Source organism: Cnephaeus nilssonii, assembly GCF_951640355.1.
Source record: "Cnephaeus nilssonii genome assembly, chromosome: 11".
Classification (NCBI taxonomy): domain Eukaryota; kingdom Metazoa; phylum Chordata; class Mammalia; order Chiroptera; family Vespertilionidae; genus Cnephaeus; species Cnephaeus nilssonii.
This window is the reverse complement of record NC_137082.1, coordinates 1,793,863-1,815,327: the sequence shown is the minus strand read 5'-3', so window position 1 is coordinate 1,815,327 and position 21,465 is coordinate 1,793,863. Positions and strand designations below refer to the sequence as shown.

The window sequence follows — 21,465 nt, the reverse complement described above, 5'->3', positions numbered from 1 at the left end:
AGGACGGCACAAGCCCTGCTCCTGCTCTTTCCACTCGATGGGAGGGTCTCACAGACGTGGACGGTGCAGCGAGGAGGTGTGGCCTGCTGACGCGTCCTGGGGACCTGTTTCCTCTGCCTCACTCCTCGCGCTCCCCCCCCCACCCCACCCCACCCCCCCACCCGTGACGCCACACCAGCACGGCCAGGCCAGGGGCTGTGGCTCAGCGGGCTGCTGGCTGCAGGGTTAACCCGGCTCAGTGGCAGCGCACTTAGACGGCCGTCAGAGGAAGGGGGCTGGAGCGGCCAGTGGGGGGCCCCTTTCTGCGCCAGAAGTCACACGGAGGGGCATGGCGCAGGTTCCCCAGAGCCCGGCGCTCCACGGGGAGGAACGCCAAGCGAGAATCGCTCCTGGGCGCGGCGCTTTGTGGTCTGTGGTGGCTACACTGGCCTTCGTCCAGGAATGGAGCCCGGGCCGTGGAGCTTGGCAGGGCCAGGGGACGAGTACACGGTGGACACAGCGGCGCCTCACGGGCAGAGGGGCGGCCGGGCAGCTCACCCAGTGCCTGGCGGCCTCCTTGCCCTCCGGGGACATGCAGCAGGGGCGGCCCCCCGGTAAGGCTCCCGGACGGCCCGGGAGGGACTTACAAGTAGACAGCGAGCACAGGAGCCGTCGGGGCACCATAAGGCGACAGCCCTGCACAGCCCCTGGAGGCCCACGTGGGAGGCGGAGCCACCAGCCGTGGGGTGGGTGGCGCCCAGGGCTGTGACACGTCCTCCCGCAGCGAGCTCTGGGACCCGGGGAGCCAGAGGACCGGCTGCGTCCGGCAGACTGCCCGAGGGTGTGCGCAGCAGGGAGAGGAGCTGCGGGCTGCCTGTGGGAGGCCCGGGTGCAGCCCCAGGTGCAGCCCTCCTGTGCTGGCCAGAGACCCCAGGGGGTGGGGGGGGGCTGGTGGCTTGGGTGGGGCTGCCCCAGGATATGGAAATTCACAGTAATGAGTGCATTGCATTGTATACGGTGTATCTAGTAAAGGCGTTCAATAGAAAAAAAAAAAAGGCAAAAACAGAAAACTAACATAATGTTACACGTTTTAATTTGCCTGTCTTAATTTTTATCAGAGAAGGTCTCTTGTACTTCGTTGAAGGTATATTTTCTTGACAGTAAAAGTGCACTTAAAGTGTGTTCATAAATGTCAATCTAAGAAATGCTGGCTGTTTACTTTTTGGTTATCATTGAAAAATGAAGGTTTACAAATTGCTGATGGTATGACAGAAAGAATATTAGAGTAGAAATACTTCATGGAAGGACTGAGGCATGGTTATGCATTTTGAAGGAAACAGAAGGTGGTTTCTAAAGATGGTTATTTCTAGAAATTGTAAAAATGTTTTTGAAAGTTGTAAAAATGTCCGTGAAGTTTATAAAGAGAAATGTTAAAAGGAAATTACTTAAATGATACAGGCCAGTAAGCCAGGACAAGCAGAAGGGAAATTGAGATATTTAAACAGCAGTTTGCAACCATCTAGAAAACTCTGTCTTCCCTAAACCAAGGGTAAATACAATGATTTGTATTTTACCTCCCTAAACAGAGGGTAAATAGCTTCTGCCAAGGTTCTCAGGAAGACTGATGGGAGAAATCCAATTGGTGGGATTTGCTGTCCACACCCAAGGACAAATGAAGTTAGCAAATAAGCCTTATTTTGGTCAGTTCTTTTCTAGCAAAATAATTATGCTATATTAACCTGTTATTTAATAAGAAGACCATCTTTTAGTCATAGGAACTGAAGTTTGCTGGCCTATGTTCCTGTCTAATACACTTTAATGTATAATATTTTGGTAAAATCAAGTTTGACAACCTTCCTAGGGTTTGAATTTTTTTTTTTAATATATTTTATTTATTTTTTACAGAGAGGAAGAGAGAGGGATAGAGAGCTAGGAACATCGATGAGAGAGAAACCTCGATCAGCTGCCTCCCGCACACCCCCCCACCGGGGATGTGCCCGTAACCAAGGCATGTGCCCCTGACCGGAATCGAACCCGGGACCCCTGAGTCCGCAGGCCGACGCTCTATCCACTGAGCCAAACCGGTTTCGGCAAGGGTTTGAATTTTAGGAAAAGTTGTTTTTTTTTACCTAGAGCTGGCTGTAGGTGATTCCAATAGGCCCTGGAATGCCTCAAGATCTTCCTACAGTGGAAACTAGGGACCAATTTCTTCCGAACTGAGTACTGGGTAGCTCTTCTACTTTAATCTCTCAGGTTAGAAGGCCTCCTGACCCAAGGCCCTCTGGAGTTTCCGGGTCATCGCCATCGACCGGAAGACTGTTTGTTCTAATCAAGACTTGGAAGGGGAGCAAGTTGGAACCCTCCTGGCAAGGACCTTACCTGTCTTGCTTACTACAGAGACTGCTGTTCGAACTGCAGAGCGAGGTTGGACCCATCACACACGGGTTAAGGGTGGACACACCTCAATGTGGACAGCCATACCAGGACATATCCCCTTGAAACTGATGCTAAAAACTGAGCTGTCTTAATAACCATCATGCACTGGGCTCTATTTGCTTTAGGGATCTGGCAAATTGCAGGGGCTTACAATGTGGGCTGGAGAAATGTGTACAATCGGATCATGCTTACCCAGTTAAGTTATTGGTTATAGTTAACTTGAATGACATGGATATTTCAGCCTTTAGGTCAAAAGATTGGCTAGGACTAGATTTAGGAGTAGATGTCACAGGACAAGATCCCCTAGGCCACTGCCACCACCATGCAAAGAGAAGTAGGATATAAGGGAACGAATGCCTGGGTGGAATGGATTAGGTATTCTGTTCACGCCTGAATAAAAGTGACTGTTTCACTTGTGCAGCAGGAAGGCTAGAGGCCCAAGTGGTCCCGTTCCCATTCGGACGGACCTCAGACAGTAACGGGATGGGATGTGTGCTTGCCTTGTACCCGGAGGAAACCGCCTGGGGAAACGCTTCCTGTAAGACTCTCGCCCTCTTGTTCCCATCCAACAGAGGTAAAGAGCTAGGACCCCCCAAAACAATCCGGCCCATCCTCCGATGTAAACTATGCCTCCTGCCTCTCAAGGGGGGGAACAGTGCTCAGAGTTTATGAGAAATTTATCCGGATGCGTAAATGGCCGAGTATCCTCAGAAGCCCATCGTGCTGCACTGTCGGTACCCCGTGCTAATGTCTGGTGGTGTCATGGGGGACCCTGACTTGGGCCTTGCCCAGCGAATGGAGTGGACCTTGCGCTCTGATACAATTGGCTATCCCTTTCACGTTGGCACATCGTAAACTTTCTCCAATGGACAGACAGACTAGGAAGAGGAGAGAGAGTCCAGTGGCTCCTTTGATCCCCATATACACACAGATCCCATTGGGGTTCCAGGAGGGGTGCCAAGGAGTTTAAGGCTAGAACTCAGATTGCCACAGGGTTTGAGTCTGTCCTGTGCTGGTGGCCACTGTGAACAAGAATGTGGCAGATTAGTTGTATTTACTAGAACCAGCAAAGGCTTGTTAACGAGGCTCGAGAGGCAGCTAAAGGGATAGTGAGCAGCTAGATGCCAGCAGCAGGATGGCCTGGGGGCACAGGTTGGCTTAGATACGGTTCTGGCAGAAGAAGGAGGAAGATGTGTAACGTTGGGGCCAGTGCTGCACATTCGTCCCTGACGACACAGCACACGGACCGTCACTGAGCCTAAGGCACTGGCAGGTTCGGTGACGTGTGAGCTGGAGCCTGGGACCGAGGCTCCTTCTCCGATTCACTGGAGCGATGGTTGGAAAGTGGAAGGAGCGATGGTGTCCACCTCACCCCTTTGATTAGGAGCTACAGTGATGGGGTGTCACGTCATCCCATGTGTGGGGCGTCTTACCCAAAGGCTAATTGGAACCGCGTTGACCAAACAGCAAAGTAGTCTCCTCCTGGACACTGCAGAGCAGGAAAGTCAAGGGTGTCAGCCGAGTTTGAAGAAAAGAGTTTAAGTAAAGAAAAGGAGGGAATTGTGAGAAGAAACAAGTCATCTTTTCTGTCAAAGAACAGTTTAGACAGCCGCCATGTTGGACTGCGTGACTAGGCAGCCACCATGTTGGCCACATGGCTTGTAGCTCCCTGGGGGCCGCCATCTTGAAACTGCAAAGACCAACCCCTCCCTTTGAATTAGCCAATCATGAAAGACTGTGCACCTGAGCTCCAATCAAGAGTGAGGGACAGGTCATGTGCGTCAGGATTATAAAGCCGAGCTGACCGCCTGCTTGATATGCGTGCGCTTCCAGACCATGTGTGCAACCTCCTGCAGGAGTAAATATATTCGCCTTCTGCCTGGCTCCTGAGTGTGTTTTGTGTTCTCCCAGGACCCATGACTTGGGGGGCTTGCCATACTTCTAACACCAAGAAGCCTCCGGTGGCCCTGCCCATGCGCCCCACAGCCTGGTGACTATGCCCAGAGACACAGAGCCCCTCCCTGGGAGGGTGGGTATGGCAGAGGCGCTGGCAGAGGGTAATGGGCACAGACAGTCCTGCTGACACAGTGCCCACAGAGAACCAGTCACAGTTCAAACCGCAATTAATTTCCTTCGTTCATTAGCCAATTTATTCAATTAACTGAGCCCTGGAAAAAAGTCCAAATATCTCATGTGTCTTATAATTGTAATCATCTGTCTGCCTGGTGGTGTTTTCTCCCGACCTGGCCGTGGGAAAGGAGCGCCCGTGCCCAGAGTGGATCCGTCAGGGTTGGGGTGGGAGCTCCAGGCTGGGACCTGAAGGTTTGGCATGGAAGGCATCACCATCACAAAAGGGGCACCAGGGATGTGGGGAGCCAAGGAGTCACGTAACCCAGTGGGCTTCCCCGAGGAGGTGTCCATGAGGATGCTCCTGTCGGGCCTAGAGCGGAGAAGGGCAGGGTGTTCCTAAAGAGGGAAGAGGGTGCCACGTTGGGGAGGACTGTGTGTCCCAGGCCGGCCCCGGGCGAGTCTGACAGACAGGAGAGAGGGCAGGGAGATGGCTGGCCATCACCCACGTGTGCAGGGCTTCCCCGACACAGGCCATTCCTCGCAAGTCCCAAGGTGGCCAGGCTCTCTCAGCCCTGCTTCCTGAGGTCAGCTCTGACGGGCATTCCAGAACATTCTGTCCCGTGCAGTGGCCGGGGAGTAGGGAGAAGACAAGCCCATGCCTCACCAGTGGTCCCACCCCAGAAAGAGCCAGCAACAGCTCCAGGCTTGTTTTTGAAGTTTTGGAACAGACGGGAACAGATGGCACCCAGTAGGTGAGGCTCCTGACACCCACCCCGAGGAGGCTCAGACAGGGGGCTTCATGCATCTCCCTGACACATCCCCAAAGACAACAGATTCCCACAAGCCATGCCACAGGCCCGGTCCTACAGACAGGCCGGGCTCCTACAGACAGGCCGGGCTCCTACAGACAGGCCCGGTCATACAGACAGGCCGGGCTCCTACAGACAGGCCCGGTCATACAGACAGGCCCGGTCACACAGACAGGCCCGGTCATACAGACAGGCCCGGTCATACAGACAGGCCCAGGCTCCTACAGACAGGCCCAGGCTCCTACAGACAGGCCCGGTCATACAGACAGGCCCGGTCATACAGACAGACCCGGGATCCTACAGACAGGACCGGTCATATGAACAGGCCCGGTCCTACAGACAGACCCGGTCATACAGACAGGCCCGGTCATACAGACAGGCCCGGTCCTACAGACAGACCCGGGATCCTACAGACAGGACCAGTCATATGAACAGGCCCGGTCATACAGACAGGCCCGGTCATACAGACAGACCCGGGATCCTACAGACAGGCCCGGTCATATGAACAGGCCCGGTCATACTGACAGGCCCGGTCATACAGATAGGCCCGGTCATACAGACAGGACCGGTCATATGAACAGGCCCGGTCATACAGACAGGCCGGGGCTCCTACAGACAGGCCCGGTCACACAGACAGGCCCGGTCATACAGACAGGCCGGGGCTCCTACAGACAGGCCCGGTCACACAGACAGGCCCGGTCACACAGACAGGCCCGGTCATACAGACAGGCTGGGGCTCCTACAGAGAGGCCGGGGCTCCTACAGACAGGCCCGGTCACACAGACAGGCCCGGTCATACAGACAGGCCCGGTCATACAGACAGGCCCGGTCATACAGACAGGCCCGGTCACACAGACAGGCCCGGTCATACAGACAGGACCGGTCATATGAACAGGCCGGTCATACTGACAGGCCCGGTCATACAGACAGGCCCGGTCATACAGACAGGCCGGGGCTCCTACAGACAGGCCCGGTCATATGAACAGGCCCGGTCATACTGACAGGCCCGGTCATACAGACAGGCCCGGTCATACAGACAGGCCCGGTCATACTGACAGGCCCGGTCATACTGACAGGCCCGGTCATACAGACAGGCCCAGTCATACAGACAGGCCCGGTCATACAGACAGGACCGGTCATACTGACAGGCCCGGTCATATAGACAGGCCCGGTCATACAGACAGGACCGGTCATATAACAGGCCCGGTCATACTGACAGGCCCGGTCATACAGACAGACCCGGTCACACAGACAGGCCCGGTCACACAGACAGGCCCGGTCATACAGACAGGCCCGGTCATACAGACAGGCCCGGTCATACAGACAGGCCCGGTCATACAGACAGGCCGGGGCTCCTACAGACAGGCCCGGTCATACAGACAGGCCCGGTCACACAGACAGGCCCGGTCATACAGACAGGCCCGGTCCTACAGACAGGCCCGGTCATACAGACAGGCCCGGTCATACATACAGGCCCGGTCCTACAGACAGGCCCGGTCCTACAGACAGGCCCGGTCACACAGACAGGCCCGGTCACACAGACAGGCCCGGTCACACAGACAGGCCCGGTCACACAGACAGGCCCGGTCATACAGACAGGCCCGGTCACACAGACAGGCCCGGTCACACAGACAGGCCCGGTCATACAGACAGGCCCGGTCACACAGACAGGCCCGGTCACACAGACAGGCCCGGTCCTACAGACAGGCCCGGTCACACAGACAGGCCCGGTCATACAGACAGGCCCGGTCATACAGACAGGCCCGGTCATACAGACAGGCCCGGTCATACAGACAGGCCGGGGCTCCTACAGACAGGCCCGGTCATACAGACAGGCCCGGTCACACAGACAGGCCCGGTCATACAGACAGGCCCGGTCCTACAGACAGGCCCGGTCATACAGACAGGCCCGGTCATACATACAGGCCCGGTCCTACAGACAGGCCCGGTCCTACAGACAGGCCCGGTCACACAGACAGGCCCGGTCACACAGACAGGCCCGGTCACACAGACAGGCCCGGTCACACAGACAGGCCCGGTCATACAGACAGGCCCGGTCACACAGACAGGCCCGGTCACACAGACAGGCCCGGTCACACAGACAGGCCCGGTCACACAGACAGGCCCGGTCCTACAGACAGGCCCGGTCACACAGACAGGCCCGGTCACACAGACAGGCCCGGTCATACAGACAGGCCCGGTCACACAGACAGGCCCGGTCACACAGACAGGCCCGGTCACACAGATAGGCCCGGTCACACAGACAGGCCCGGTCATACAGACAGGCCCGGTCATACAGACAGGCCCGGTCACACAGACAGGCCCGGTCACACAGACAGGCCCGGTCATACAGACAGGCCCGGTCATACAGACAGGCCGGGGCTCCTACAGACAGGCCCGGTCACACAGACAGGCCCGGTCCTACAGACAGGCCCGGTCATACAGACAGGCCCGGTCCTACAGACAGGCCCGGTCCTACAGACAGGCCCGGTCATACAGACAGGCCCGGTCCTACAGACAGGCCCGGTCCTACAGACAGGCCCGGTCCTACAGACAGGCCCGGTCCTACAGACAGGCCCGGTCACACAGACAGGCCCGGTCACACAGACAGGCCCGGTCCTACAGACAGGCCCGGTCATACAGACAGGCCCGGTCCTACAGACAGGCCCGGTCACACAGACAGGCCCGGTCCTACAGACAGGCCCGGTCATACAGACAGGCCCGGTCACACAGACAGGCCCGGTCCTACAGACAGGCCGGGGCTCCTACAGACTGCCAGCCCCTCCCGCCCCTGCCCAGCAGCTGAACAGCAGAGAAAAGACATTTATGTGCAGGCCTCTTCCCATCAGTGAGCACCTTGGTGACCCGCCACCACCCCACCCAGCCACAGGGCGTCCCGGCCCGGAGGGAACTCACAGAAAGGGAACGGGCTCTGAGAGGACAACGGGCTCTGCCTCTGGCCTCCTGGTCTCTGGGCACAACCTCCTCAGTGACGGGACACGCCACTGAGGCCCAGCCCTGGGGAGGCGGATCTCAGGCAGGAGGCTCACCCTCCGGCAGGGTGAGGGCGTGGGAACCAATGCAGCCGTGCTTTTCGAGGGCTCACCGTGGGCCGAGCCCGCATCTCCCATGCTCGGGATGCAAGCAGGCGGTGTTCCCGCCTGTTCCCACAGACCTTTCCCAGCTCCTGCACCCTGAGCTCGGGAGCTGGCAGCTGTGGGTCAGAAGGCACCCGCTGCCCGGCCGGCGTGGCTCGGTGGTTGAGCATCGACCTATGAACCTGGAGGTCACGGTTCGATTCCCAATCAAGGCACATGTCCGGGCTGCGGGCTCGATCCCCAGTGTGGGGCGTGCAGGAGGCAGCTGATCAAAGATTCTCTCTCATCGTTGATGTTTCTTTACTTCTCTCCCTCTCCCTTCCTCTCTGAAATCAATAAAAACATTTAAAGAAGAAAGAAAGAGAGCACCCTCTTCCCGCGCCTGCCCTCGGGAGAGGCGAGGGGCAGCACTGCGCTCCGTGTGTCCCGAGGCAGCCCTGTGTGCCCGAGCGCTGCCCCCTACAGTCCCGGAGGACAAGGGCAGCTCACGAGGACCTGGGTCCACCCCCACTCCCCACAGAGACAAGAGAGATGGCAGGTGAGCGGCCCTACCTGCCGCAACTAGAGGCCAGCCCTGTCCTGCCTCTCCAACGCCTGGACCAGGCCCTGGGAGCCTGGGGGAGGCGCCAGCCCTCCAGCCTGTGACTGTCCAGGCTGCAGGAAGAAAAGATGGGAGGTGGGTGGCTGTTTTCTCGCAGCCTGAGGCTAATTATGATAATGAATTTGAAGTGGAGAGTCCATCCTGGCAGCAGTTGCCAAGGAGACAAGCATCTCAAACAGCTGGTCCAGATTCCAGGGGCCACGATGGAAGGCAGGCAGGGTGGCCAGGGTGGGAAGTGACCTCAGGCTGAGCGCTCACCTGGGCAGTGGGAGAACGGCCCCCTGAATCGAGAGGCCCCTGAATCACGAGGGTGACCCAGCCACAAGAGTCCACAAGGGAGGTTGGCCCCATCCTCTGGGACCCACAGAAGTAGGAGACACCTCAGCCAGACATCGGGGGGCTTCTAGGTGCAGCCTGAGTACTGAGCAGAGGCAGGACCCCTCTTATGAAACAGGGGGACGCAGTCCTGAGGGCTGGGAGGCTGGTGCAGGGAGAGACGGGCAGGGAGGGGCTTGGGGCGGATGGGGGATGATGGGAGCCACCAGGTGGTAGAGCATAGTCACCAACCAGAAGAGCCCAAGGCAAGGTGGTGGGCCCCTGCCACGCCTGCAGGCCCGGGTGCACGTCTGCATGCAGGTGTGTGCACATGCCCTCTGCCTGCCCTCATGCTTAGGAGGGGACCCCCTTACCTTCAGAGAGAGGCCCCTCTGCGTCTGTCTCCTTTCCCCCTCCCCCATCCCCCATTTGAATGCCGGAAATATTTCTTTTTTTAAAAAACATGACATAGCCAATGCCACCTCCTGGCTTATTTCCCCCTCCACTGGGGGGTTGGGGCAATAGGGCAGTCCCTCCGTGCAGGTGGATGGAGCCCTATCCCCACTCCCCTCCTAGGGTCCCCCAGCCCAGACTCCCTCACTCCCTCCAAAGATGGACGCAGGAGATGGCTGGGTTATTAATCTCGTTTTACATATTTAATGAAACAAACATTTAACAGTGAATAGCAGGGGTAGGATGAAGGCAAGTCACTCCATAGCCCCTCCCCCGGCCCTGAGGCTGCTCTCGGGCAGAGCTGAAGAGGTGGGGGGGCGGGTCCCTAACATCAAGCTCCCCACAGGCTAGAACGGTGGCAGCACCAGGCACCTGACAAGCCTAAAGGCTGGAAGGCGCTCTTTGTCATCTCACAGATGAGAACAGGACGCTCTGAAGAGCTGGGGGGTGGGGGCCTGCAGGGTCGAGCCCAGCACCCTTCCCAGAATGATGTCCCTTCCAGCCAGTGCCCAGGGACTGGGCTGGGTGATCACTGCAGCCAGTGTGAGGCCAAGGCAGGTCCCCCTGCAGCCTGTTGGCCAGGCTCCCCGGGGAACCCCGCCCGCCCCGCCTGGGAGGACCTCGCTAGCACTTCAGCCTGGAATCTAATTTTGCCCCCTAATAAACTGCTCTGCCTCGAGGACCCACTGCCACTTCCAATCTGCGGAGTGATGGAAAGCCCAGCTGCTGACGGCTGCTCCAGGCGGAAACCAGACATAAAAAATCACTTTGTGATCCCGCCACGGTCAGAGGCTCCCTCTGAGGGCCGAGTCTGGACACTGTGCACACAGACCACTCCCATGGGGCCAAGGCTCACCAAGCAGTGGCCCCCAGGCCCCTCCTGTCCAACCCGACACCTAATCTGAGGGTGGAAGGTTCTGGTAGCTTCCACCTGAGCCTAAGGGTGTAGGAAGGAAATGCAGGCAAGCGCCCAGGACCCTGTATACAACACGTGCTCAATAAGTGACTCGGACCACAGCTCAAGAGGTCCCAGATCCTCGGAAGGTCCAGCTCCTGCTCAGCATTCGAAGCCTCCACCAGCAGCCTTGGCCGGCTGTGGCCCACCCCCACGGGCAGCCCCGCCCTGTCCACAGCCTTTTCACACCAGCCCCTCATCCAGCCCTTCTCTCCGGAAACCAGGGCAGGAAGGTGCTCTCAGGGGACCCAGGATGGCCAGCATCCCTCCCAAGCCTCGGCCACGGGCTCTTTCTAGGACGGGGTGTGGAGGTCGGGGTCCTGCCCTCCTCCGGGAAGAGCAGGCCTCCAGAAGAGGCCTGGGTGCCCTGGCAGCTGCGGGTTGTGTGGAGGGCTATCCCGGGCAGCCAGGCCCGGCAGGAACCCGCCATCTCAGCACGCAGCAAAGGCGGCTTCCCCGGGCCTTCCAGGCGACCCCCAGAGACAGCGGCTGCACCTCGGTGATTGGCTCCCTATTAGTCACCTGTCCGAACTCAGACCACAGTGCGGGACAGCAGCTCACCTGAGTGCCTCCCCATCCACACCGTCCGCGCACACACACCCGGGCAGCAGCCACCCCGTCTCCACCCTGGGCTCTCCCCTGCCCTCCTGGGTCTCCTCACCTTCCCAGCCCCACCTTCACAGAGACAACGCCCCTCCCCCCCACTAGGGGTCCTTCTGCACATCCCTCTCCCTCCCAAGACCTCAAGCATCTCGGCTCTTCTTCCACCCAGAGGCCCTGCTGTCCCATCTCTCCATGTCCCCCCTGCAGCCACTGAGCCCAGAGGACGAGCACCCCACTCCCTCTGCCTGTTCCTCAGCCTCACCCGGGCGGCTGCCCTGCCCCGAGCCTGCACACTCCTCTGCTGCCTGGAACTCCCCTGCCCCACACCCATCACACAGCTGCCGCCGCCTCGTCTCCCAGGCTTCATTTCAACACCAGCTTCTCCAAGAGGCTACCCGGCACCCAATTCTTTCCAGGTTACTCTCCAGGGGTACGGAGTCCTGACCCCTCTGAGCAGGGGTCCACTGTTCTCCTCACCTGCTCTGCTCCCAGGCCCCCAAGTGCACAGCAAAACCCACACACAGGGGTGGCCCCCACAACCTGCCGAGTGGCGGCCGAAACTGCCCTCGCCTGGTCAGATCCAGCTTGAGAGCCAAAGCCCACAGCCCCGCTCAGACAGGCTGGCCGGGGCCATGGACAGCAGGCTGCGAGGTGGAGGGCGGGGGTCTGGGAGGGGCACTGCCTACCCCAGGGAGCCCACGGTGGGGCAAATGCAGCTCATTAAAAAGGCCCCATTCCTGAGGGATGGCAACATGTCCACGCGGATACGCGAACATGGATGTCACAGTGGCTCACAGGTGGGAACGGACAGGTGGCGGGGCCATCCGTGTGGACAAGTGCTCTCAGCCCTGCATCGGAATGATCACAGACAGGGCTGCCACCTGAGGATCAGACGGTGTGACTCCAGGGCAGCCAGTCTGTCCCGAGGGCTGAGGAGGGGACACAGAGCGGACGGGCTTGGCGTTTTTATGGGGTGATGGGAAAATTTTGAAACCAGAGAATACACTCAACATCACGGAATCATTCCGTCAGAAATGATTACTTGTGTGTTCCGTGAATCTCACCACAACTAAAGAAAACGAAGAGGAAAAAGCGAGACAAGGCCATGCTGGCAGGTCTGAGCCTTCGGGAAGCTCTGGTCTGCCCAGGCCATGCCCTCCCCACCCGTGCCTCAGTTTCCCTCTGTGACAGGACAGACTTGGGTGGGGAGAGCCATGGACATCCACCTACTGGCAAGGGCCCCATCCCTGCCACCAGACCAAGGACACTTGCTCGGGAAACCTGAGGGGCGACACTGTGTGGGTCCCCACAGGGAGGTGGCTTCCTGATGTGGGGGCTCCCCTCACAGGAGTGTCTCCTTCCACAGCTTACACTGAGCTGTCTCTGTCAGCTTCAGCACCCCCCAAGTTCGCTCTGTGGGCCCAGTCCTGGTCTGTGTCCCCTGGGCCTGCCCGTCCTGAGCTCCCCTGCCACCCCCTCCCCAATGCGGTACCTTTGGGGTCCTGCAAGTGCTGTGCTCTGCCCGAGGAGCTGGCCTGACTGACTCCTGCCCCTGCGGGTCCCAAGTCTCCGCCCTGCTGGGCCCTCAGCCTCACCACAGGAGGCACCATGCAGGACGGGGAGCGGGAGGGGCCCTGCCCTCTGCCCCCAGGCTGACAGGACAGCCAGGCCTGCCTCCCCCACGACAGTCTCCCCTAAACTCATCCTAAAGACCCTCCAATCAGCTCTCAGGCTGCCCCTCAGACTTGTGCCCTGCAACATCTCTTGTGAGTGTCCTCGCAGCCTCCGGCAGCAGGGCCTCATCTTAACGTGCCCCTCCCAGGCCAGCCTTGGTCCTGACTTCCGGGTCAGCCACCAGATGTGTGACTACTCAGCATCCATCCTCCAGACAGCACCACAGCTGCTGTCTCCTCCCCTAAGCCACCAAGCGCCCAGGACGGAGGGCCCAGGACGGAGGGCCCAGGACGAGGCCCAGGACGGAGGGCCCAGGACGGAGGGCCCAGGACGAGGCCCAGGACGAGGCCCAGGACGGAGAGCCCAGGACGGAGGGCCCAGGACGGAGGGCCCAGGACGGAGGGCCCAGGACGGAGGGCCCAGGATGGAGAGCCCAGGATGGAGAGCCCAGGACGGAGAGCCCAGGACGGAGGGCCCAGGACGGAGAGCCCAGGACGGAGAGCCCAGGACGGAGAGCCCAGGACGGAGGGCCCAGGACGGAGGGCCCAGGACGGAGGGCCCAGGATGAGGCCCAGGACGGAGGGCCCAGGACGGAGGGCCCAGGACGGAGGGCCCAGGATGGAGAGCCCAGGACGGAGGGCCCAGGATGAGGCCCAGGACGGAGGGCCCAGGACGGAGGGCCCAGGATGAGGCCCAGGACGGAGGGCCCAGGACGGAGGGCCCAGGATGGAGAGCCCAGGATGGAGGGCCCAGGACGGAGGGCCCAGGACGAGGCCCAGGACGGAGGGCCCAGGATGAGGCCCAGGATGGAGAGCCCAGGATGGAGAGCCCAGGACGGAGGGCCCAGGACGGAGGGCCCAGGACGGAGGGCCCAGGACGGAGGGCCCAGGACGGAGGGCCCAGGACGAGGCCCAGGACGGAGGGCCCAGGACGGAGGGCCCAGGACGGAGGGCCCAGGATGGAGGGCCCAGGACGGAGGGCCCAGGACGGAGGGCCCAGGATGGAGGGCCCAGGACGGAGGGCCCAGGACGGAGGGCCCAGGATGGAGAGCCCAGGACGGAGGGCCCAGGACGGAGGGCCCAGGACGGAGAGCCCAGGACGGAGGGCCCAGGACGGAGGGCCCAGGACGGAGGGCCCAGGACGAGGCCCAGGACTGAGGGCCCAGGACGGAGGGCCCAGGAAGAAGGGGAGCTGGGGACAGGGCGACCTTGTCGCCCGCACCAGGAGGCACCAGATATGCCTCCATCTGGAATTCCTCGAGAAAACTGTCACCGCACACCATAACACACAGGGTCCCTGAGTCTGAGTCCTATCCTGTTGAAGAAATGCGCAGCCAAGCCCACATGCTTGAGAGTCACTCCGGAGGGTCAGCAATCTTCATTGCGTTTTCCAGCATCTTTCCAATTTCCTACGATGGTTATTGTCATTTTTGCAATCAGAAAAGGTAATAAACCGTAACCAAGTGTTTAAGAGGCCGTAGCATCCCCTTGCTCAGACAGAGTGGCGCTGTCGGCCCGCTGCCTGGGTCAAACACCGACTTCCTTCCACGCGATGTTATTCAGCTCTCAGCTCATTAAACGCCCACGTCGGAGAGGATGCTCTCTGGGGAGCAGATGCCCTGTGAGCACACAGGGCTGAATCTGGAGACGGAAGCAAGAGATCCAGATGAGCAGCCCCTTCCCCAGCACCAGGGGGGCCAAGCCCCATTCCGCGAGGGCCGGCTGCTGCCCAAAAGGAGAGAGAGCCATGAGCTCATGTTCAGGACCACGGCCAGCACCCGGCTCGGCCCTCTCCCTAGGCGACTGGGCCAGGACGCCACCTCATCCCTCATGAAGGCTGGGTCTCTGGGTGAACAAACTTCTCAACTCCTGTGGACCCAGCCAGGCTCCGTGGCAACCTGTCCACCAGGGGCCCCGCTCAGCGCCCTGCACACAGGAAGCAGACACCATCTCTGAAGGAGCTGGCAAAGTGCTCGCCCAGGCTCCTCCTACCACCACACCCCAGACCTGTTCACCACTCCCCAAACCTGGGGTCCCAGGAGAAAATGGCCTCGTCCTCCTACAAAGCTTCAAGTACTCTTTCCAAACAAAATAGGAAAGCAGACTCTAAGTCCTAAGCTGTCTAGTTAGGTGAAGACGGAGGGGCCATGTAGGGCTGGAGCCGAGCCGACAGGATCTGGGGAAGGGAGGGGTCTACACTCTGCAGAACGATCCAGAAGGAACACCATCCAACATCCCGGAGACGAAATTCAGACTCGGGGCTGGCGGCCTGGGACACATCCACCCTCCCGTTTCCCCAGTGAGCAGCCCCAGCCTGGCCATCAGAGCTCTGCACGGAGCTGCCTGCCCCGGCGTCGCCGCCCTTCGGCAGCGCCTGCTGCTGGCAGCGGGACAGAGGCTCTGGGCAGCCAGTGGCTGGAGAGAAGCCACAGCCTCCTCGAGGGCAGGCAAGTCACCACCCCTAGCGGGCCTCCCCTCCCTGTCTGCAGGGGCTACAGGGGAAAGCTGGGCCCCTGAAGCCCAGTGCCTGCCAGGCCTGCCCCCTGGCTGCCCCACTTACCTCACCTGGGGCCCCGCACCTCAGTGTCTAAGGCTAAATGACAGCAGGTGTGTGAAGCACCTGAGGAATCACATCAAACTCCAACACCCATCATCCCAGAGATGACATCTCACCAGTCCCTATAGAACAGGGAGCCAGAAACACCTTCCAGACCCCGTGACTGATCCCACACCTAACCAGAGCTCAGACCCGCTTTTCCAGGAGGAAACCCTCCGCTGGGGCCCGCACCGCTGCCCTTCGCCCCCTCCACGGCAGGCTCCCGGTGCCGACCAGCCTGGCACTCTAGTGAGACAACTCTGAGTGGGTTGCAGAAACAGCCACACAAACTTCCCGAGGCAAACTGTGTTAGAAGCACCCTATTCTTCTGCAAAGTTATCCTCACAGCTCCCACGTGGGTCCAGCAGAACCTCCGGAATGCAGGCCCGAGCAGGGGCACTGAGACCCTCAAGGTCTTCAGCCCTATTTCCTCCCGATGAATTAAAAGCATGGTCTATGCACTGGTCAGCGGGCTCAGTGGTTAGAGCATCAGCCCATGCACTGAAGGGTCTTGATTCCCTGTCAAGGGCACGGTGCCGGTTGGGACGTGTGCGTGAGGCAACCAATTGATGTGTCTTTCTCACGTTGATGTTTCTCTCTCTGTCTCCCCGTCCCTTCCAGTCTCTAAAAATCAATGGAAAGATATCCTCGACTGAGGATTAACAACCACAAAAAAGCATGGTCTGTCTCAGGCTCGAATAACAAACACCCCAGCCCCACCCAACAACAGACAGTCCATGTGCTCAATGCACGGCCGGAGCCTCCCCGCTGACTCTCTTACTTCACATGAGCGATGCCAGGCTTTAGAAACAGTCATCCCTCTGGCACTGACCCTCTCCTGCACGCACCCGCCTCACCAAGAACAAGCTCACTGCTGTACCAGCTGCCAGGGAAGCGAGCGGACAGGTCAGCGGGACGCACGACTGCGGCCACCAGTCTGGGCTCGGAGGGGAGACGGGGGCGTGGCCGGGGCAGGGCAGGCTGAGTCAGGCCCAGCACCACGCGGTTTCTTCAGCAGCCTGTTTCTTCAGTGTGGACGGCGACGTTCTTGGGGGACAATCTTGGGTCTGCTTCTCTTCTTTCTGCCTTGGACCCAAACCCGCTGCCTGGGCTCTGTGGGAGGGCTGGACAGGCGCCATGAGTCATACCAGGAAGGTGGGCTCCCTCTGCCAGCGATGCCTGTGCACTGCCACGAAGGAGGCGCGTGGGAGAGGCTGCCAGCGCCGTCCGCAGATTGGCGTCAGAAAGCTCAGCTGAGCTCCAGCCTCCTGGCGGGCATCTCCCGTGCTCCTGGGACAGTGCCATCCAAAGTGGGCTCAGCCTCGCAGCCCACACGAGCTGGGTCAGCACATGACTAGTCAGCACAGCCTTCATGGGAACCCAGTGTTCCAGGGCCCACGTGGTGTTTTTACGGTCCAGGGGTTCACTGGTACGAGCTGCCCGCAGTGCTGTCTTTCCTGTGTGGAGGCTCAGGACGCCAGAATGTCTATCATCAGCAGAGCGGGAGCATCTCCCAAACCTGGGCAGCGCAGAGCTCGAGTCTCCTCAGGAGAGCAGCTAGTCCCTGGACAAGCGCCAGACCCAGGCCTCACGTCCAAGGGCGCCCTCATGCCTAAGCGGCAGCCCCGAACCCCTTGGCAACCACAGAGCCAGCTCAAACTGATCCTGTCCTAGTTCTAACAAAACCCAAAACCAAAGTTGAAACCTTGGGTACACCACTCACGAGTCACACCTTGGACACCTCACAGTCACGCTGTGGACCCGCAGCAGCTGCCTGCCGCCACAGAGCCCCAAGCTGGGACAGGACGGGGGCCTGAGCCTTTCAGAAGCGCAGGTGCGCTGTCCAGGAAGACCCGGTGCTGAAACTCTCAAATCCGGCCGGAGCCCTGGGTGGGAGACAGATTTGAGCACCACCTCCTGTCTCCTTGCCTGTACACCTCACAACAAAGACTTTCTTTTTTCAAAAGACAGTGCCACAGTGTTATCCTCTATGCACATCAGGCCCCAGGCCCTTGTTGGCAGTAAGACTTTCCCTCAGGCCCAGGTGCTGGCTGCCGGGCTGAGAACTGGCCAAGGCTGGACCGAGGGGCAGGAGGCTGAGGACACTGTCAGCCCATGCCAGCCCTTGCCTGCTGGGCCCTCCACCCCCCTGCAGGACGAGGCCTCGCCTGCTGAACCAGTCATGCACCCAGCACTGTGTGCAGTGACTCACAGAATCATCACCCTCACATTACAGATGAGGAAACTCAGGGCTGAGGTCTGGGGGCGTCAGTGGAGGCCAGGTCCCAGCCAGGCTGGCCCAGAGCCCGCAGTCCCCACCCCTCACAGGCCCTCTCCCAAGCACACCCTCTGAACCCCTTTGAAAAACCCCTGCAAACTCCAGGCCCTGTACCTGAAAATCCTCTTACATAGAGAATCCCCCACTTCCAGGTGCACAGACCCTCGGGCCCGAGTGCCTGCCCCGTGGTGTGAGGGGTGGACATGGGGAGGAGCACTTACAGGGCTGCTGGGCTCCTCACAGAAGGGCCTGGTCATTGCTGGGGGTCACTGCTGAGAAGCGACACCTGAGGGAGGCAGCACTGAGGGAGCCATGGAAACTCTCAAGCTGCCCTCCCAGAATTCCACCCAGGACCCGCAGCTTCTCCCTGAGCCCATGTGTGCCCTGGGGCGCCTGCCCGGGGCCCACTCTCCATCCAGCACCAGCAGAGGAAGGACCCTCGCGGGGCCTCGGGGCTGGGGAGGAGATCCCAGGTATTTCTGCCAAGGCTGGCCCCTACCTCGGGGTCTCCAACTCCCGCCCCTCCCCTCCCAACTCAGGGAAGGCTCCTGTCTCGAGTGCCTCTGGCAAAGCTCACAGGCCAGGGGAGGGATGACCATGGCTCTGCACCCAGGCATGTCTGCGGAGAGAGCCCCTTTCTCAGGGGGTGGGCGGGAGGGGAACTGGTCTGAGGCCCACAAAGCCCAGAGTCCACAGGGCAGTCACCTCCCTCCCACCTCTGGCAGCAGCTGTCCCCCAAGATTCGCTGGGACACCCCCATCTTCCAGAAACCAGACGTGAAGACAAAAGGCTAAAGGGTGACCCAGGAGGGCTCAGTACTGCCCCAGGCCCAGGATGGGTCTCCACTAGGACTGCCGGCCCCAGACCGTGTCCCCACCCTCCACCAGTTTCCAAGCCCGACGCAGAACCAGCGCAGAACCAGCGCAGAACCCCCGCGCAGAACCGGCGAGGAGGAGGAGCTTGCCCTCCATTTAATTAACGAATCCACAAGCCAAAACATGAGTCAGGCTGTCAGCCCAAGCTGGGCAAGGGAGCAGGGCACCGGGCGGCCACACCCTAGGGGCCAGTGGGCAGTGAAGGCTTCCTGTGTCGGGGTGGGGCTGGATCCGTGGGTGGCGGCACAGGGAGAGTGGAGCATTCCACACCTGGGGACAGGATGATAGGCAACGCGTCACACAGCAGGACAGCCCTGGCCTCGTGGGGACAGCATACCACACCAGCCCTGGGAGTTCATCTCCACCAGACCCTCTGTGCCCACTTTACTGATAGGATAACTGAGGCCTACAAAGACTGGACTTAAGTGCCTAACCCAACAGCAGCTGCAGACCCCTCCTGCCTATCCCACTCCCCAGGAGAAACCGCCTACCACTGAGCAGCCTTTCCCTGAGTCTGAGCCCCCCACTGGTGAGCTGAGGGCAAGGGAAGCTCAGGAAGCTCGTGCCCTCAGTGGAGGGGCCGAGGAGGGCCGAGCAGGCTGCAGGGCAGGGCTGCCTTGGCAGTGAGGGCTAATGCCACTGCCGCCCCCACGCTGCTGGCCCACATGTCCTGATTCAGGGCTGCCCAGCGAGAAAACAGGAGAGCAGAGCCTGGCCCAGGGTCCGCACACACCCTGCTTCTCATTCTGAACACTGCCGCTTTCAGGAGGCAGCTGGCACAGAGAGCCGACCACTTCAGGCCCAAGCAGGGAGAGACCACCCAGAGGGGACCCCCAGGAAAAGCTGCCAGCCAGGGACATCTGTGCCCAAAGCATGGCAAACCTCCAGCACCTGCTGGGCCGTGGGGATGGGCTGTGTATGTGCCGGAGGTCACCTCGGGCCAGGACCTGGATGAACACAGCCGGTCCCACCCAGAGGCCCCTGGGCCCCCAGCCAGACGGGAGGGTCCTTGGTGAGCAGACACTGGGCCTTCCGAGGCTGAAGAGCACATCTGAGCAGCCAGCCCAGGAAGTGCAGAGCCACCTGGGGCCCTGGGGTTGACGCTCGCCACGCCAGGAGCCCGTGCCTCTTGGGATTCCCAGGGTGGCTGGGTGCTGAGGCTGGGGACATAGTCCCCCCAGGACACCCTCCCCACAAGCAGCCTGGCATTTCCCTCCCAGGGTCACCGCCCCCATCCCACGGAGGGTCTGTCCAGACACATGGGCCCAGGTCCCTGGTCACACTCAGTGGGTCACACTCACAAGCACACACCCCTCTCATCCAGGTCAGGTGGAGACAGTTTCCCAGAATCCGCCCCTCACTCCCATCCCAAAACGCTTCTCAGCAAAATGGCCGAGCGGCGGTCTGGCTGGGATGGGAGAGTGCCCGCACTCCCAGAGGCCGTGCCGGAGGACACGGGCACACGCGCTCTCACAGACGCCGCCACGAAACCCGCGTGCACAGACGCCAGCAGAGGCCACTGGCCCTGCCCCAGCGCCAGGAGCTCCCTGAACACCAGGCCTGGGCACCAACTACCCTTCCGGGTCAGGGCCGGCAGGCCCGGCAGCAGCACCCCTCCACCTGGGGGGGAGGGGGGACGGAGGGAGATTCAGGGCTGCGGGCACGGTCGGGGCCAGCTGCAGGCACCAGGGGCAGGACTCAACTTCTCTGAGCTTCGGGTTGGGGGAGGGGAGTCATGTTAGGACCCCTCCCATTTCAGCAACCCAGCAGCTCTCCCCAGATGGAGTGAGTTGCTTGGGGGGCTGGGGAAGGTAGGCCAGCCCTTCCCCCATCATCCCCTTCTTTGGGGAAGCCCAGCCCAGGGGGACCCCCCAGGAGTCCAGATCCAGAGGCTAGACGGGCAGCGCCGCCCTCCCTCCCCCGCAGGCCCTTTGTTTGGTGCAATGGCCGTGGGGAGGGGCCTCTCTAGGGCCAAGGAGGGGCGGCTGGGGCTACGCAAACCCCATCCCGCAGGGGAGGGGCTGATGCAACCCAGCCAAGCCGCATGGGGGAGGGGGGAGGGGGAGGGGGGGACAGGCGCCCCCACTCTGCTCTGAACCCCGCACCCCAGAACTCCTTCCGGCCTGATGGCTCCAAAAATCTCTCCAGTCTGCGCCCTCCGCTTCACCCAGGGGACGCGGTCCCGGCGGGGCCCGGGCTCCGGCGGGGGCGGGAGCCGGACACTCACACGTAGGCGTGGTAGATGAAGGCCCAGCCGCGCGGCCGCTCCAGCACGTTGTAGAGGAAATTCTGCAGCTTGCGGTAGAAGGCGTTGCGCTTCGGGGGCTTCCCGGCGCCCACGCCGCCCGCGCGCGGCTTGCTGAGGATGCTGCCGCGCTTGGAGGCCTCGGAGCCGGCGATGAGCAGTGCGCCATCCCGGGTGCTGTCGGGCGCGCCGGGGTCCAGCCCCACGAAGCCCACCTTGAGCTTCTTCTCCCCGCTCGGGCCGGGGTACACGCCGCCGTTGCGCGACTTCTGCACCATGGTGCGGGCGGCGCCGGCGGAGGGGCGCGGACTCAGCGGGGGCGGCACGCTGGGGGCGCCCCGAGCCCAGGCCCCCGGCCCGGGAGCCGCATGGCAGGGGCGGCGGGGGCGGCGGCGGCGGCGGCTCCGCGCTCCTGCCGGCCCTGGCCTCGCGGGGGGCGAGGGGGGGAGACGGGGAGGAGGGGAGACGCGGCGGCCACC

At 61.0% G+C, this 21,465-nt stretch overlaps 1 protein-coding gene across 6 annotated transcripts in view; it reads right to left on the bottom strand.

The window, feature by feature from the left end:
* The window catches only part of KCNQ2 (potassium voltage-gated channel subfamily Q member 2), a gene marked incomplete at both ends in the record, with an annotated part of 52,980 nt that extends 31,716 nt beyond the window's left edge, over positions 1-21,264 (bottom strand). For all 6 annotated transcript variants that reach the window (XM_079784259.1, XM_079784261.1, XM_079784262.1 and 3 more), the window contains one exon: positions 20,969-21,264. In XM_079784259.1, the coding sequence (XP_079640385.1) occupies positions 20,969-21,264 (296 nt within the window). The remainder of the gene's footprint in view (positions 1-20,968) is intronic.
* Between the last annotated feature and the right edge of the window lie 201 nt (positions 21,265-21,465).